At 48.6% G+C, this 15,310-nt stretch overlaps 2 protein-coding genes across 7 annotated transcripts; both read left to right on the forward strand.

Moving 5' to 3' along the window:
* The first annotated feature begins 393 nt into the window (after nucleotides 1-393).
* On the forward strand, nucleotides 394-6,763 carry LOC121934617 (UDP-GlcNAc:betaGal beta-1,3-N-acetylglucosaminyltransferase 9-like). 6 transcript variants are annotated; one of them, XM_042475255.1, is made up of 4 exons: nucleotides 394-945; nucleotides 2,582-2,705; nucleotides 3,130-3,524; nucleotides 5,290-6,763. In XM_042475255.1, exons 1-4 carry the CDS (start codon nucleotides 891-893, stop codon nucleotides 5,745-5,747), a joined length of 1,032 nt encoding a protein of 343 aa, XP_042331189.1. In that variant the 5' UTR covers nucleotides 394-890; the 3' UTR covers nucleotides 5,748-6,763. The 6 variants fall into 6 exon arrangements, with proteins under 6 accessions (XP_042331189.1, XP_042331183.1, XP_042331184.1 ...); XM_042475249.1 differs by having other exon boundaries at nucleotides 395-945; nucleotides 2,923-3,524; XM_042475254.1 differs by having other exon boundaries at nucleotides 931-945; nucleotides 2,582-2,679; nucleotides 2,923-3,524.
* Nucleotides 6,764-8,407: 1,644 nt separating this feature from the next.
* Nucleotides 8,408-13,122, forward strand: LOC121934618 (beta-1,3-galactosyltransferase 5-like). Its single transcript, XM_042475256.1, has 3 exons — nucleotides 8,408-8,682; nucleotides 11,219-11,769; nucleotides 12,532-13,122. Exons 1-3 carry the CDS (start codon nucleotides 8,579-8,581, stop codon nucleotides 13,068-13,070), a joined length of 1,194 nt encoding a protein of 397 aa, XP_042331190.1. The 5' UTR covers nucleotides 8,408-8,578; the 3' UTR covers nucleotides 13,071-13,122.
* The last annotated feature ends 2,188 nt before the right edge of the window (nucleotides 13,123-15,310 follow it).

The following is a 15,310-nucleotide window of genomic DNA, read 5'->3' on the forward strand; positions in this document are numbered from 1 at the left end:
GTTGGACTGGATGGCCCTTTTTGGGGTCTCTTCCAACTCTAGGATTCTCTGGCTCTATGATTCTAACTCTAGGGCCTCTGGGCAGAGCATGGTCTTCCTAGTCTCCCTAGGGAGACTCCCATATCCCTAGTCTCTCCCATGGTCTCCCTAGGACTCTCCTCCAGTGCCAGATTTCAAGCAAGTTGGCTTTCTCCCAATCAACTTTCTTGACCATCCAGCCAAAGGTATGTCAAGGGAACCATGAATTGACCATCCCAGACCCTTGACCAGGCAAGAAATGGCAGGGCCCCATATTTCTTCACCATTTCAAGAGCTGCTGCTTTTGTGCCGCTCCCCGCTCTCAGTATTTGCACATCAGGAGATGGACATGTGTGTCCCAAGTATTTTGTAACAGTAAATACCTGCCTTGTGAGGCTCGCCAAAGGGTTGGGTGCCGCTCCGTCACATTCCCCTGCTTTCCTATTGCAGTCAGTCAGTGGGGGCTTTGCAGCTGGGAGTGCCTTGTGCTCCGGTCGACTAGCAGCACCATGACTCTGGAGACCAGGGTTTGAATCCCCCCTCGTCTATGGAAACCCACTGGGTGACCTTGGGTGAGCTATAAGAAAACCCCAGGACAGGTTTGCCTTCGTGTCTCCATAAGTCAGAAATGACTGAAGGCACACAGCAGCGACAATCTAGCAGCAGATAAGAGACAACCTGGTTGGACTGGATGGCCCTTGAGGTCTCTTCTGGCTCCATGATGCTATGATTCTGTGGTGCAGCCCTGACACTAACTACAGCATGTATCACACTCATGTGCGTCCGCAAGGCATCCGTTGTGAAAGTACTTCCTTGCGCTCACACCAGCCATGCTTGCAGCAGCTGCCTTCACTGTCAAGACCAAGTGACTGATGGCCTTCCTCTTTTGGGTTCTTAGGTCTTTCTCCTGGCAACAGAATCAGGCAAGTAAGTTCAATTCCGCACGTTAAATGTTTTATTTTGGTGTCAGCTGCGGAGCACATTGTGAGGACCCAGCTCCTCTTCATGGGACAGAGGCTCTTGAACTTGTTTTGGTCAAAGTGGGGGTCCTGGTGTGCCCCAAGATCCTGGGCAAGCAGAGGTTGCAAGGAGGCCCAAAGTGTAGCCCTGGGACCATATGTGAAGCCCAATTACTTGTTGTGGCCGCTGATACTGCTCCAGAGGCTCAAATGGGCATCTGTTGGGGATGCTTTGATTGAGAGTCCCTGCATGGCAGAATGGGGTTGGACTGGATGGCCCTTCTTCAGCTCTACGATTCTACAATTCTACGATTTTATGATACTTCCAGAATCACTTTCTGTTTTCGTTTTGCATTTTGGGCTCAGTTTGCAGCAATGGAAGGAAGCCAAGGACAAAGTGGAAGCAGGAGAGAGACACCAGACATTTTTAAAGCACCTGGAAAAGAAAAATAAAGGAATTGCTACTCCTGGGAGAGTCCAGGCACAACATGTTGGTTTTCAAATAGATTGTAGGGTCTTCTTTTACTACTGCGTAACATGAAAAAAAATCAGCTTTTGAGAACCAGAAGTGGACAGCCAATTTTTAATTTTAATTTTTGGTAGACTGTGCAGTCCCTGGAAGGCCCAAGGCATACAAGTGCCCCCCAGGCCTGCCATAGTTGCCCGCCTCTGGGTAGTTAGCCAAAAACTCTAAAAGACCATTCTTTCCTGGCCATCAGTGTGCACTTGGATGATCCCTGCGTTATGTCTACATACGCCTTGCAAATCGCTTGCAGCCAGCATAGCCTACAAATGTACTGATCAATCGTCTGAGATGGCACTTCCCCAGCTGCTTTTTAAATGTCCTGGTTTCTTCTCCTTCCACTTTGTCCTTGGCTTCCTTCCATTGCTGCAAACTGAGTCCAAAATGCAAAAGTATGGGGAGGAGAAGGGAGAAAAGGAAAGCAGAGGCAAGACTTTGGCCCAGTCAGTTCAGGCAAAAGCAAACTGCTGCAGCCTCTCTCAACTTGTGGGTTCTTCCTCATGAATACCTTTTGTCACCTTGACCACACTCCAAAGTGGCTTGGCCAGTTTTAATTTGCAAAATGTTATGACAGGGCTGAACACACACTTCTTTTTTCCTGTAGTTTGGGACACAGTTATGCTATGCAGACCTACTTTGAATTTTAAGTCTCCTTGTGCCCAATGGGGCCAACTCCCACGTAAATGCACTAAAGACTACATGCTAAATCTAGTGAATCGGTTTGGAAAGGAGCATGTCCCCCTTTTAACACTCTGCCACTGTGCTCTTCTTTGAACTGAGTGCCAGTGCCTGTTTTCAAAAGATCTATGGGACCCTAAAGTTCACAAAAGGAGCATGCTATTTTCAGTTTGTCCGTTTTGCATTTCCACAAAAACAAACAAAGCGTCTGCCAAATGTATGCCTCTGAGGCGGTGGTTGCAATGCTCCCCCCCCCTTCCAGACGCTCAGCAAATCCAGTGGAGAATTTAGCTGCAAAGAACCAGCTTGCTTCTCCAGCTGTGTCTTTTTAAGAGTCAAGGGGACAAAAGGGCAGGGAAGCTGCACCTGCTGGTTTTCGGCCCATCCTTTCCTTTCCCTTTAGAGGAAGGAGCTGGCACCTCCTTTGCCAAGAGCAGGCCTTGGCAGGTCAGAGGAAGGAGGAGCGCAGAAGGTGTGAGAAGGCAGACTGCTCCCTGGCAGGTGAACCAAGGGGCCACCACTGGAAGGTGGGACATTTTGGGGTTGGCGGGTGGGGTCAAAGAGGGATGGATGAGGGAGGTGGGATTCTGGGGGGCTACCTGGGGAGGGAAAGGGGCCAGGTGAAGATGGAGCCTCTTTGCAGGAGTGTGTTTGTGTGTGTCTTTTGGGCTGGGACACACTGCTGCTAAAGATCTCACCATCCTGCCACCCGCAGCTAACCCAATGCCTTTTGCTCCTGCACAGCCTCTTCTGGCTCAGAATGAGGAAGGCCCACCAGTATTGGGTTGTGGCGGGGTCCCTCCTCTCCATTGTCCTATATACCAGCTTTGTCAATCGGCAGCACCAGGCGAGTGTGCCTTGCCTTCAGGACTCCATGAACCTCCAGCCACCAGCCCTTCGGGGCAAGGATATCAGCCTGAGCGATGGCACCTTAACTTTTCACCTCGACAGGAGCATCTACGAGGACCTCTTCCCTGAGCTCCAGTACTACCAGTGCCGAGAACTGGTCTCCCAGGATGACTTGTGCCAAGGGGAGGTCCCCGGGGGTCCCCCGCTGCTCCTGCTGGCCATCAAATCCCACCCGGCATCAAGCAACCGGAGAGCCGCCCTGCGCCGTACCTGGGCCCAGCCGAGGGTGGCTGGGGGCTTCCGGCTGAAGTACGTCTTCCTGATGGCCACCAGCCCTGATGCCAGGCACGCCAACCTGGTCAAGCAAGAGATCAACGCAATTGGAGACATCTTGATGTGGGATTTTGTGGAGTCGCACCACAAGCTGTCCCTCAAAGAGCGCTGTTTCCTCCAGTGGCTCCAGCAGCACTGCCAGCAAGCCACCTACGTCTTCAAAGGTAAACGCAAGAGGCAGCCAAGGGCAAAGATGGCAAAGTGGAACATGGAGGGGCAGCAACTGGGGGCAGGCAGCTCTCTGGTGTGTGTGTGTGCGTGTGCGTGTGTGTGCACTCTTTTATTGCAGTGGAGCATCCTGCAAAAAGACGGGTCACATAGGGTTGTCAGTGCAGGACTAACCCAGGTGCTGAGCTTTCTGGGTCAAAACCTGGGATTTAAGGACAATGGCCCCAGGCAAAGTCATTAGGCATTTTGCCTCTGATAAGTTTGCTGTAAGGTTGCCAGAAGTCAGAAATGAGTTAAAGGCAAATAACGCACAACACAAACCAGCCATAGTTAATCCCAGCTTGTCATCCAAGCAGGGAGTGAGAAAGAAAGAGAGAACCTCTTCCCGGTTTGGAAATTAAGGTGGAGATTTTAGGTAGAGGGGTTGTTCTATGATTCCTCCTCATTTATTCAGCGAGAAAGGGACATTTTAAGTTTACTTGCTTCTAGCCGGAAGGCTGACAGAGAATGTCACAACAGTTGGAAAGGAAGCTAAGTAAATATACAGACCCAGAAAGTCTTTGCAGGTTGCAGGATGTTTGTTGTTGTGTGTCTTCAAGTCATTTCCAACTAAAGTTGGAATCATGTGTTTTTATGGCAAGATTTGTTCAGAGGAGGTTTGTCATTTCCTTCCCCTGAAGCTGAAAGGATGTGACTTGCCCAAGGTCATCCAGTTGGTTTTGTGGCTGATTGAGGAGTTACATCCCCAGTCTCCAGAGTCATAGAATCAGAGTTGGAAGAGACCCCAAGAAGGGCCATCCAGTCCAACCCCATTCTGCCATGCAGGAACTCACAATCAAAGTATCCCCAACAGATGGCCATCCAGTCTCTGTTTAAAAAGCTCCAAAGATGGAGATTCTATTATTTTCCAAGGGAGTGTGTTCTTCTGTCGAATCCCCATTGACAGATGGCCATCAAGCCTCTGTTTAAAGACCTCCAGGGAAGGAGACTCCACCAAAATCTCCGAGGAAGGAGTGTGTTCCCCTGTCGAACAGCCCTTACTGTCAGGAAGCTCCTGCTAATGTTGAGGTGGAATCTCTTCTCCTGGAGTTTGGATCACTTGCTCCATTGTGTCCTGTTCTCTGGAGCAGCAGAAAACAAGCTTGCTCCCCCCTCAATATGACATCCCTTCATAAATTTAAACAGGGCTATCATATCACCTCTTAACCTTTTCTTCTCCAGGCTAGTCCTACACTCAAAGCACTACACTATGAACGGACAAATTAGACCTTGGAAAGTGTAGGAAGATGGTGCTCTCCTAGCACAGTCCTTTCTTTTTGTCTGGAGCTGACAAGGGGCCCTGATAAATTTCCCCCCCCCCTCTCTCCTACTTGGAGATGGACCACAGGGCCTGAGATCTGGCAACCCTACCAGCCCAGCTTCTTTTTGGCATCTCCTCCTGGCCTCCGGCTGCCTTGGTCCAACGCCTTCCTCTCCCGTTTCAAAACAAACTGGGTGTACCAATTCCTCACCCTGTATAGCTCTTGAGTCTTGACACTTTCTCAGTTTAGTAACTTGTTGCATTCTCAGACAAAATGGTGGATGCCAGGTGCTTTGGGTGAGAGGGGTGTATGGAAACCAGAAGGCACAGCTTTTAAGCACCTGGCCTTCAGGGTAACAAAGGAATGGTGATGCTTTGTGGTTGAGTAAGTGACTCAGTATGCAAAAGCAAAGTTGTCCCAGAAGTAACCATAGCAGTAATGCCGCCATGTTGTCTTTCAGGGGATGATGATCTCTTTGTAAACATCGAGGCACTCACTGAGTACCTCAACCGGACGCCCAATGCTTCTGAATTCATCCATGGGAACATTCAGTACCATTCAACTGTGGTGAGGACGGGAAAGTACGCAGTCTCTCCGGCTTTCTACCCAATGAACCGGTACCCACACTTTGCTTCCGGAGGGGGGTTCATCATGCCCCGAACCTCCATCTCAAAACTCTACAAAACATCACTGTGTTTCCCTGTCTTCCCACTGGACGATGTCTATCTGGGGTTCTTGGCCTTGGCGGCTGGGGTCCAGTATCAGCACAACAATCGCTTCCGAGTCTGGGGGCCTCCAAAGGATGAATTCGAGGTGTACCGAAACTCTGTGGTGGTACATGGGCTCTCAATGGAGAGAATCGAGCAAGTGTGGAAAGAGATCCAGAAGCCCGTCCAGCCAAGTAATCCTGGCCACTAGCCTTTGCACTGGAGGAGAGGGTGTGTTGAAGCCCTTTCATCTGCTCACACACGGGAATGAGACTGACCAGACCAAGAAGTTGTGGGGCACTTTGAGTGACCGTCTCCTATTTTGCAGAAGAAGAGGGCTGTCAGATGCTGCTGCTGTCCAGTCCTGGTTTGGCCTGGGGGGGGGGGGAATCATAGAAGGATAGAGTCAGAGAGTGGGAAGGGGACACAAGGGTCACCTGTTCCATCCCCCTGAATTCCAGCACCCCTGAAAGATGTCTACCCAACCTCTGTTTAAAAACAACCCACTGCTTTATTGCACATGTATATGCCCTGTCCCCTATGGCAAAGACCTCTGTATCTTGGCCTGTTGGTACCATGTCCAGCTGCTCTGCCCCTTGGGTCTCCCTCCTAACCCCCAATATTGATTCCAGCTGTGTTGTGATCTTCTGGTTAAGTCAAGGCAGACTACCCATATCTGCTAGGTGGGGAGCCACGCAGCTGCCTTGGCTGGGGCAGCCTTTTGTGCCGCAGAGTCTCAGGACTAGTAGATCTGTGGTTCACAAACTAGAAAAGGAAGCCCTCTCCTCTGCAGGGGATTTTTGGCTCAACTGGAGAAAGTTGCGGCAGGTTGGTCCCCTTCTTTAACTAAGAGGATCGGATAGCAGGAGATGGAAAGACCCGAGATCCTCCCAAAATAATGCAGGAGACCCAGGGGCACGGGACATGGTGGTCAGCGGCCAAATTTCAACTCCAGGAACCTCTGGGGGCCACATGGACCTCCCAAATGCCAAAGCACTGTTTTAAATTGTTTGTAATCTTTTATACCTGTCTGAACTTGGTACCGTGTTCAACTGTTTTTAATCTAATTAAATATTGTTTTTTAAAAAATTGTTTTAACATGTTTATATTGATACTACCTGTATGCCGTCTTGAGATTTTGTGATACAGATTAGGAAAGAAATGCTTTAATCAATACATGTATTTTTTAAAAAAGGAAAAAATGAAATAAAAAGGATCTGAAACCTACTTCTGGCTTTAAAAGACAGGTATTTTTAGATGTGAAAAGAGTGGGATTGTGTGTGTGTTCAGGCAACCGATTTAAAAAGTGAAGTGGTACTCCTGAATACTTCCAGGAGAAACCGTTGACAAACACTCCTCTTTTTCTAAACAGAAAAGGGGCGATTCAAGGAGCCTGGAGGGCCATAAAAATAGCCTTGGAGGGCCACATGCCCATCCTTGCTTAGCGCATACTAGGCCAGTGTTCACCTTCATAGGATCCTAGAACTGGAAGGAACAAGGGTTATCTAGTCCAATTAGATTAAATTATTTTTAACCTTTGTATGTTTAAAAGTTTTAACTTTTTCATTAGGCTATTTTAATTGTATTTAAAAACATTGTTTTAATGTGTTTTTATATTGTGAGCCGCCTCGGGTCCCTTTTTGGGGAAAAGGCAGGATTAAAATAACATAAAATAAACTCTGTGGCATGCTGTTGTTGTGCACCTGCAAGCCATTTCCGACTTACTTACGGCAACTCTAAGGCGAGTTGCTGGCCAATAGTCTGGGATTCTGGGAGATGAAGTCCAAAATCCCAGTGGTTTGAGTGTTGGACTATGTCTCTGGAAATCGCAGTTGGATTCCTGGCTTGGTCTTAAAACCACTATGCCAATCTGGCTCTCAAAGCTATTAAAAATATTGTGTATAAAATTACCTTCAGGCTATGTGTATAAAGGGGAATACAAAACATAAATTAATGTGATGTTTAGGGTTGGGTTCCACCTCATTATGTATATGCAAATATTCAAAAATCCAACAAACTCAGAAACCGAAAACATTTCTGGTCCCAAAAATTTTGGAAAATGGAGAGTAAATGTGTACCATCAGATTTTAGGATGGGTGACCCTGGGCAAGTCACACTCTCTCAGCCTCAGAGGATGGCAATGGCAAAGGCCAACTGAAGAAACTTGCCAAGAAACCCCATGACAATGATGATGATTAATGGGGAATAATGATGATGAACCCCTTAGGGTCACCATAAGTAAAAAATGGCTTGGAGGCTCACAACGCAGACATGAACCAAAGCTGGAGTATATTGAACCATCACATAGGAAAGATGTCACTATCTCAGCCGCTCACGTGACATGAACCATTTTGGAATCTTTTCGGATTTTGGGATTCTGGATAGGGGAGATTCAATCTGTATATTTATATTAACAGTTACATTAATCTCCTGTTTTTCCTCCCATGAGTCCCAGGCAGTGAATGGGGAAGAGAGCTTCATTTGAATGAGCAATAAATGTGTATTTTTTAATGAGTTGCAACAGTTGTTTTTGTGTGCCTTCAAGTTGTTTCTGACTTATGGCGACCCTATAATGGGGTTTCCTTGGCAAGATTTGTTCAGAGGCAGTTTTCCATTGCCTTCCCTTGAGGCTGAGAGAGTGTGGCCTGCCACTAGGTTTTGTGGTCAAGCTGGGATTCGAACCCTGGTCTGGAGTTGTAGTTCAAAACTCAAACCACAACACCACACACCGGCTCTCCAGAGCTTTCATCATTTCACACCCTCCATTTTGTCGACATCCTTCTTGAACTGCTGTCAACTTGGAGTGTGTGAAACGGCAAAAAGTCTGGAAACCATCATGAGGAGCAGATTAGGGAGCTGGGTACGTTTAGCTTGGGGAAGAGAAGGTTAAGGAGTGACATGATGGCCATGTTTCAATGTTCATTTCCATGTTCCACAAAGACTGTGAGGAGGAAAGAAGCCAAGGCCTCCTCCTCCTCCTCAGCGCCAGTCTGGCTCTGGCCTTTCCATAAGGAGCACTGACAGCAGCTGCCCTCAACAAAGATGGCTTCCTCTACTGCCAACGAGGCCGAGAAAGGAGGCATTTGGAGGCTGCCCTCGACAGCAATGGCCCTGGGCTGGTGGAAGCCGCAATGGCCCACTAGAAGGTCGACTGAGAAGCCAATCCCTGCGGTGGTTGTGTGTGGAGGGTGTGCGTGAGGAGTGTGCAAGGGAATCGTGTGGGGGAATTGTGAGGCCCTCAGAGAATTGTGAGGAGCAGAGAGAGAATCGTGTGAGGGAATTCTGAGGCACACTAAAAGAGTTATGACTCACAAGAATAAATTGCCAGAGGGAATGCCAACACACACAGAATTGTGTGAGGGGAATTGTGAGGCACACAGAGAGTTGTGACTCATGTGAGGTGTACAGAATAGTGAGAGGGAATTGTATTGTGAGGCATACAGAGAATTGTCACAAAAGAGTTGTGGCTCACAAGAATAAATTGCCAGAGGGAATGGTGACACACACATAATTGTATGAGGGAATTGTGAGGCACACAGAGAATTGGGACTCATAGAAGGAAGTGTGAGGTGTTTAGAATCGTGAGAGGGAATTGTGAGGCACACAAAAGGGGGAAGTGAGAGGTGTACAGAATTGTGAGAAGCAGTTGTGAGGCATTCAGAGAATTGTCACAAAAGAGTTGTGGCTCACAAGAATAAATTGCCAGAGGGAATGGTGACACACACAGAATTGTGTGAGGGAATTGTGAGGCACACAGAGAATTGGGACTCATAGAGAGAATTGTGTGTGAGAATTGTGAGGTATAGAGTTGTGACTCACAGAGAAAATTGTCAGAGAGAGTTGTGAGGTGGACAGAATTGTGAAGGAATTATGAGAGGGAATTATGAATGAGACAGACAGCATTGTGTGTGTGAATTGTGAGGCACACAGGGTTGTGAGATTGTGAAGCCGACATAATTGCTTGTTCTGGGGAAATTATTAGGCTCATGGAGCAAATTGTGAGATAAAATTGTGAGGCACACAGAGGGTTGTTAGCACAGTCTGAGGCACAGAGAGTTGTGAGAGAGAACTGCGAAGCAGAGCATTATGTGTATAAAATTGTGAAGCACATAGAAGGTTGTGACCAGAAAGAGAACTGTGAGAGATAATTTTGAGCACAGAGTTGTGAGAAAGAATTGTGAAGCAGACAGAATTGTTTCTGAGAAAACTGTTAGGCTCACAGAGCAAATTATAAGAGAAAATTGTGAGGCACACAGAGAGTTGTGAGAAACAACTGAGAAGCACACATAGAAATGTTAGTACAGTACAGAGTTGTGAGAGAAAATTGTGAGGCACACAGACTTGTGAATGCAGAGAATTGTGAGGCACATCATGGGACTCTTGTGAGAGAAAATTGTGAGGACTGTAAGTGCAGAAAAAACTGTGAGAGAGAATTGAGGCATGGATTCCTCCTGATGCTTTGAGGGGCCCTTTCCTCTCACTGACAGACCTCTTAACTCCTCACTTTCTTCCCTCCACTGAGTTGCTCAAAAGTTTGTTTTCAAAGGCTCAGCCTGGGTCCCCATTTCTCCTCATTGGAGGCACGATGCCACAGAGCCCCTGTGACTGAGGGGAGATAGTGGAGCCTTGAGGATGGAGGAAAGGAAAGGTTTCTTCACTCAGCACAGTGGTTTAGACTGTGAGACTCATGGCTGCCAGATGTAGTTAAAGCTGAAGGACTGATTGCCGCAAGATGGCTGTCAGTATCTTATGCAGCTTTAAAAGGAGACTGTGCTTTTCCAATGTGTTTTTAAATCACTCAAAGTGCATTACAGGTCGAGTCTCCCTTATCTGGAATTCCAAAATCTGAAATATTCCATAAACCAAAACTTTTTAAATAAGTGCCTGAGATAGGGGCACCTTTGCTTTGCGGTTTTAGCTGTAAATACATTCATCCCTCCACATCTGCAGCTTTGATATTTGTGGATTTGATTAATATGTTCTCTCTAGGAATATCAAGGTCCTCCAGTGCAACTCTATGGTCAACTTTAACTAAAAATTGCACTGAAAGACCTAGAGATTATTAGAGAGAATAGTCTACTAGGCTTTTGTAGCTCCTCCAGCGCAGTTCTATGGTCAGTGTCTGTTGGACGTTGACCATAGAGTTGCCCTGGAGGACCTAGGGATTCCTAGAGAGAATACTCTCCTAGGCCTTTGTAGCTCCTCCAGGGCAGTTCTATGGTCAGTGTCTGTCGGATGTTGGCCACAGAGTTGCCCTGGAGGATCTAGAGATTCCTGGAGAGGACACTCTACTAGGCCTTTGTAGCTCCTCCAGGGCAGTTCTATGGCCAGTGTCTGTCAGACGTTGACCACAGAATTGCCCTGGAGGACCTAGAGATTCCTAGAGAGGACACTCTACGAGGCCTTTGGAGCTCCTCCAGCGCAGTTCTATGATCAGTGTTTGTCGGATGTTGACCACAGAGTTACCCTGGAGGACTTAGAGATTCCTAGAGAGGTGTTCTCTCAGGGAAAAACATGGTGTTTTTGTTATCTGTGTTTTTTTCATATTCACGGGGGTCTTGTGGCCTTAATCCTAGCGAATACAGAGGGACAAGTGTATTGTCCGTGTTGCTTTGTTGACTTGTGTGATATCTCCCAACCTCACTCTTTGACCTTACAAACTATTAGTATTATTCTATGCAGGTTCCCACGCTGCAGGGATCAAAGAAGCTTCAGGGTTTGTCTGCTGGTCTCAGGGGCAGCGGTCCTCCTCGGAATAGTCCTCTATGCCTGCCATTATCTCAGGCCACACAAATCCATCAGCTTCACTGATGCCAATTTAACCTTTGTCCTCGACTGGGACCTCCATGAGTACTTCTACCCGCAGCTCCAGCACTACCAGTGCCGAGAACTGGTCTCCCAGGATGACTTGTGCCAAGGGGAGATCCCTGGGGGTCCCCCGCTGCTCCTCATGGCCATCAAATCCCACCCGGCGTCCAACAGCCGGAGGGCCATCCTGCGCCGTACCTGGGCCCAGCCGAGGGTGGCTGGAGGCTTCCGGCTCAAGTACGTCTTCCTGATGGCCATCAGCCCTGATGCCAGGCATGCCAACCTGGTGCAGCAGGAGACCGATGCCATTGGAGACATCTTGATGTGGGATTTTGTGGAGTCGCACCACAACCTGTCCCTCAAAGAGCGCTGTTTCCTGCAGTGGCTCCAGCGGCACTGTCAGCAAGCCGCCTACATCTTCAAAGGTAAATGCAAGAGGTGGCCGAGGGCAAAGGTGCTCCCAGCTCTTTCCTCCACATCTGAACTGGTCTTTAGCTCCTTTAGTTCATGTCAGAGACAGTTGGGATGTTGTAAAATAGCTGGAGGCTACACGAAGCACGTGCGCTGCGCACTGGATTCCAAGCAAAAGTACCATCAACATCACTATAAAACAGTGATTCCCAGCCAATGGTCCTCCAAGTGTTGGGGGCTTATTTAATTCATATCCTGCTTTTCTCCCATAGAAGACCCCAAGCAGGATGAGAGAGAGAGAGAGAGGTTTCCTAGAACCAAACTCCAGCGGATATCAAGGGCCAGTTGTACATATTAAGAACCAGCACACCTGTTGCACAATCCCAACCAGTTAAAATCTGAAGGCCTGCTTCATTGAGGAGGTTTAAAAAACAAGAGAGGGGGGAGCTGTGCCTCCCTCAGAAGGGAGTTCCATAGCCTGGGACTTCAACTCCCAGAAGCCCTGGTCATCTTGACAGATGCTGGGAGCTGCAGTCCAAAACACCTGGAGGACCAAAGTCTGAGCACTGCTGCTATAAAATATGAGACAATTTGGCACAAATGGCCAACCTGAGTCTCACATACAAATTAGAGCCAGTGGGTTCATAAGCCACAGGAGGGAAGCCAATGGTTTCCACTGTTGATTCAGCTTTATGGGTGAATAAGTGACTCAGTGTGGAAAGGCAGAGTTGGCCCAGAAGCAACCACAGCAGTAATGGCGCCGTATTGTCTTTCAGGGGATGACGATCTCTTTGTAAACATCGAGGCGCTCACTGAGTACCTCAACCAGACGCCCAGTGTTTCCGAATTTATCCATGGCTACATCCAGGACTATTCCAAAGTCGTCAGGCAGGGAAAGTATGCGGTGCCTCTGGATTTCTACCCGATGAGGTGGTACCCCAACTTTGCCTCCGGTGGGGGTTTCATCATGTCCCGCTCCTCCATCTTAAAACTCTACAAAGCATCACTGGAGCTCCCTGTCTTCCCGCTGGACGACGTTTACCTGGCATTCCTGGCCTTGGCGAGTGGGCTCCAGTATTGGCACGAAGAGCGCTTCCGTGTCTGGGGTCCTCCGGAGGATGAACTGGAGGTGTACCGAGACTCTCTGACGGTCCACGGGATCTCAATGGACAGGATCCAGCAAGTGTGGAAGCAGCTCCAGAGCCCCCTCAAGTGGAAGGAGCCGCCCCCGACCCAGCGCCCCACAATTAGACTCTTCTCAACCCAAAGTGAGCCCCTGGTGGCCTGCTCTGATGGCTCCATGCCTGAGTTTTAACTTTGGCTCCATCCTTTCCCAGTGTTGGCACATTAAAAGAGATTTCCTTGAATCGCTGTGTCTGTAAGTGTGAGGTGGAAGGAGTGGATGGGACCAGAGGGATACACCCACAGAGTTCTATTACTTTTGAGAGGCTGATGGCTCTCAATGATGGAAGAGGAGGAATCCACCAAACTGCTCCACAGAGTAAAGAGGCTTCAGCTCCAAATTCAGCAGGAAAAGGTCCTTTGCTTTGTGGAGGAGCCCCTGCGTTGCCTCCAGAGTCACAGCCCTGACCCCTGGGAGTGTCTCCAGTGAAGAGCTTGGGGCAGCAGTGGTGGCTGAGGAGAAGGGCCTCTCCATCAGAGACTTTCCTGGAGACCCTGCAGCGCCTCGGCGTTCTGCTTCTGGTTTTCAGACAAGACAAGGCAGGCTGAGCCCAGCCAGTTGTTTCCTGCTCCCAAACTTTGGGTGGTTGGTTACACTGAGCTACACTCCAAGGAGCGGAGGAAGATGTCTTATTTCAACAGACTCCCTTCTCCAGCCCCTGCAGTTTAGACCCAGAGCTCCAGCCAAGCTTCGTTGTGGCTGTGAGCTTGGCTATGTGTCTCTATTGGGGGGGGGGGGAGGCCTGGGACTACTTTTGGAACCCATCACCTTGCGCTCCTTCCCCCAGATATAAGCAGCAGTCAGTCAGTCCTGGCATTCAGGCTTTTGTCCAAACAGGAGCTTTTAGTCAGGGAACAAGAGAAAAGAGGTGATTTACACACAGGCTGGGAAGCTGTTGCTTGGAACTGAGCTCTGGTTTGCTGCCCAGGGAAGCGGTTGCGCTGGCCTTACTCCCAAGTAGACAGAGATGGAGGGAACTGACTGCTGCTCTGTATGGCTGGTGGCAAAATGTCCGGATTGGTGGGAATGACGTCTGGCCCTGGTGGCTTTCCCTTGGCCCTACAGCTGACCCACACAGATATTTGGGACTTCAAGGGCCAGCACCCAGATCATTGTCCATGGCAGCCAGGAGCTTCTGGCCCTCAAGTCTTTTGGATTTCAACTCCCAGAAGCTGAGGGCCAAAACCTTGAGAACCAGCATTCTGCAGGACATCCCTCTTCTCCAGTCTAAACCCAGGCCCAGCTCCTCTTCCTGGTTGCTGTATGTTTTAGCATCTTAGTCACCCACCTCTGGACAAATGCCAACTTGTGGTCTTTTGAGATTCTTAATTTCCAAAGGGTGAGAAAAATTGTGCAGCATTGTTGGTGTTGCTATTTCCTTATTTCGTCAAACCACACCCCCATTAATCTTCCATTTAGAGCCAAGACAAATAACATCCTGAAGCAGCTTTGTGTTGTTCAAAGACAAGTGAATCTCTGCAGCGACTGCTAATAAAAACTGTGCCTGTGTGGGCAGGAAGGGGGATACAGCCAAGCATGAAAGCTTTTGGCCCACGCAGCAGGGCACTGGGCAACCATTAGCCTTCCAGATGTGGCTGGACTTCCAACCCTTATTACCCGAGAGCCAGCACAGGGGACTGCTGGGTGTTGCAGTAGGCCACAGGTTGCTCACAGCTCGGATAAAGAGGATGGCGCATGAGAGTGTAAGTGTGTGTGACAAACATTGGAGAGATCCTTCAGAGCACCAGAAAATAAAGGGGGGGGGGGGAAGAAACAGCAGCAAAAGCAACTAGAAAAACAGTAAGCTGCTGGGGGGGGGGGGGGGGGGGAGTCAGGTTGTGGATTACAACTTCCATAATCCCCCCAACTAACCTTAGCTCTCCTTATCTAACTCCTTGCACAAGGAAAAGGTGGTAGGTAGGTGTATGTGAGAGAAAGAGGGGTGCAGATGGGATACCTATACTCAACTTGGACTATTACTACTACTGCTGTTCAGTCATCAACATCACCGCTTCAATCGCCCTGGGGATACCGAGACAAGTTTTGGACCTTCAGTGGTTCAGGTTCTATCCAAGAGCCTAGGAATTGGGAAGCCATTGCTGGATGATGATAATAATATGCAAAGAGATCTTGTAGCACCTTTGGGACTGACCAAAGCAAAGACATTAGGAGCATGAGCTTTCATAGACTTAAGCCCACAAAAGCTCATGCTACCAATGCTTTTAATTAGTCTCAAAGATGTGGCAAGACCCCTTTGCACACTGATTTTCCAATGGAACATGGCTAGATCTTGGAATGGTAATGGTAATACTATGGTCCCAGTGGCAAGGGGTGCTCTGGGAGCAACAAAACACATGAATGAAATAGCCATA

The sequence above is a fragment of the Sceloporus undulatus genome, chromosome 6 (assembly GCF_019175285.1).
Source record: "Sceloporus undulatus isolate JIND9_A2432 ecotype Alabama chromosome 6, SceUnd_v1.1, whole genome shotgun sequence".
Classification (NCBI taxonomy): domain Eukaryota; kingdom Metazoa; phylum Chordata; class Lepidosauria; order Squamata; family Phrynosomatidae; genus Sceloporus; species Sceloporus undulatus.

Bases quoted from the DNA above. Each gene is read 5' to 3' on its own strand.
- LOC121934617 (XM_042475249.1), top strand. From the start codon at position 891: ATGGCCTTCCTCTTTTGGGTTCTTAGGTCTTTCTCCTGGCAACAGAAT. The intron at 946-2,581 runs GTAAGTTCAATT...CTTTCCCTTTAG, and splicing joins CTGGCAACAGAATCAGGCAA to AGGAAGGAGCTGGCACCTCC. The intron at 2,706-2,922 runs GTGGGACATTTT...GCTCCTGCACAG, and splicing joins CAAGGGGCCACCACTGGAAG to CCTCTTCTGGCTCAGAATGA.
- LOC121934618 (XM_042475256.1), top strand. From the start codon at position 8,579: ATGGCTTCCTCTACTGCCAACGAGGCCGAGAAAGGAGGCATTTGGAGG. The intron at 8,683-11,218 runs GTCGACTGAGAA...TATTCTATGCAG, and splicing joins CCGCAATGGCCCACTAGAAG to GTTCCCACGCTGCAGGGATC. The intron at 11,770-12,531 runs GTAAATGCAAGA...ATTGTCTTTCAG, and splicing joins AGCCGCCTACATCTTCAAAG to GGGATGACGATCTCTTTGTA.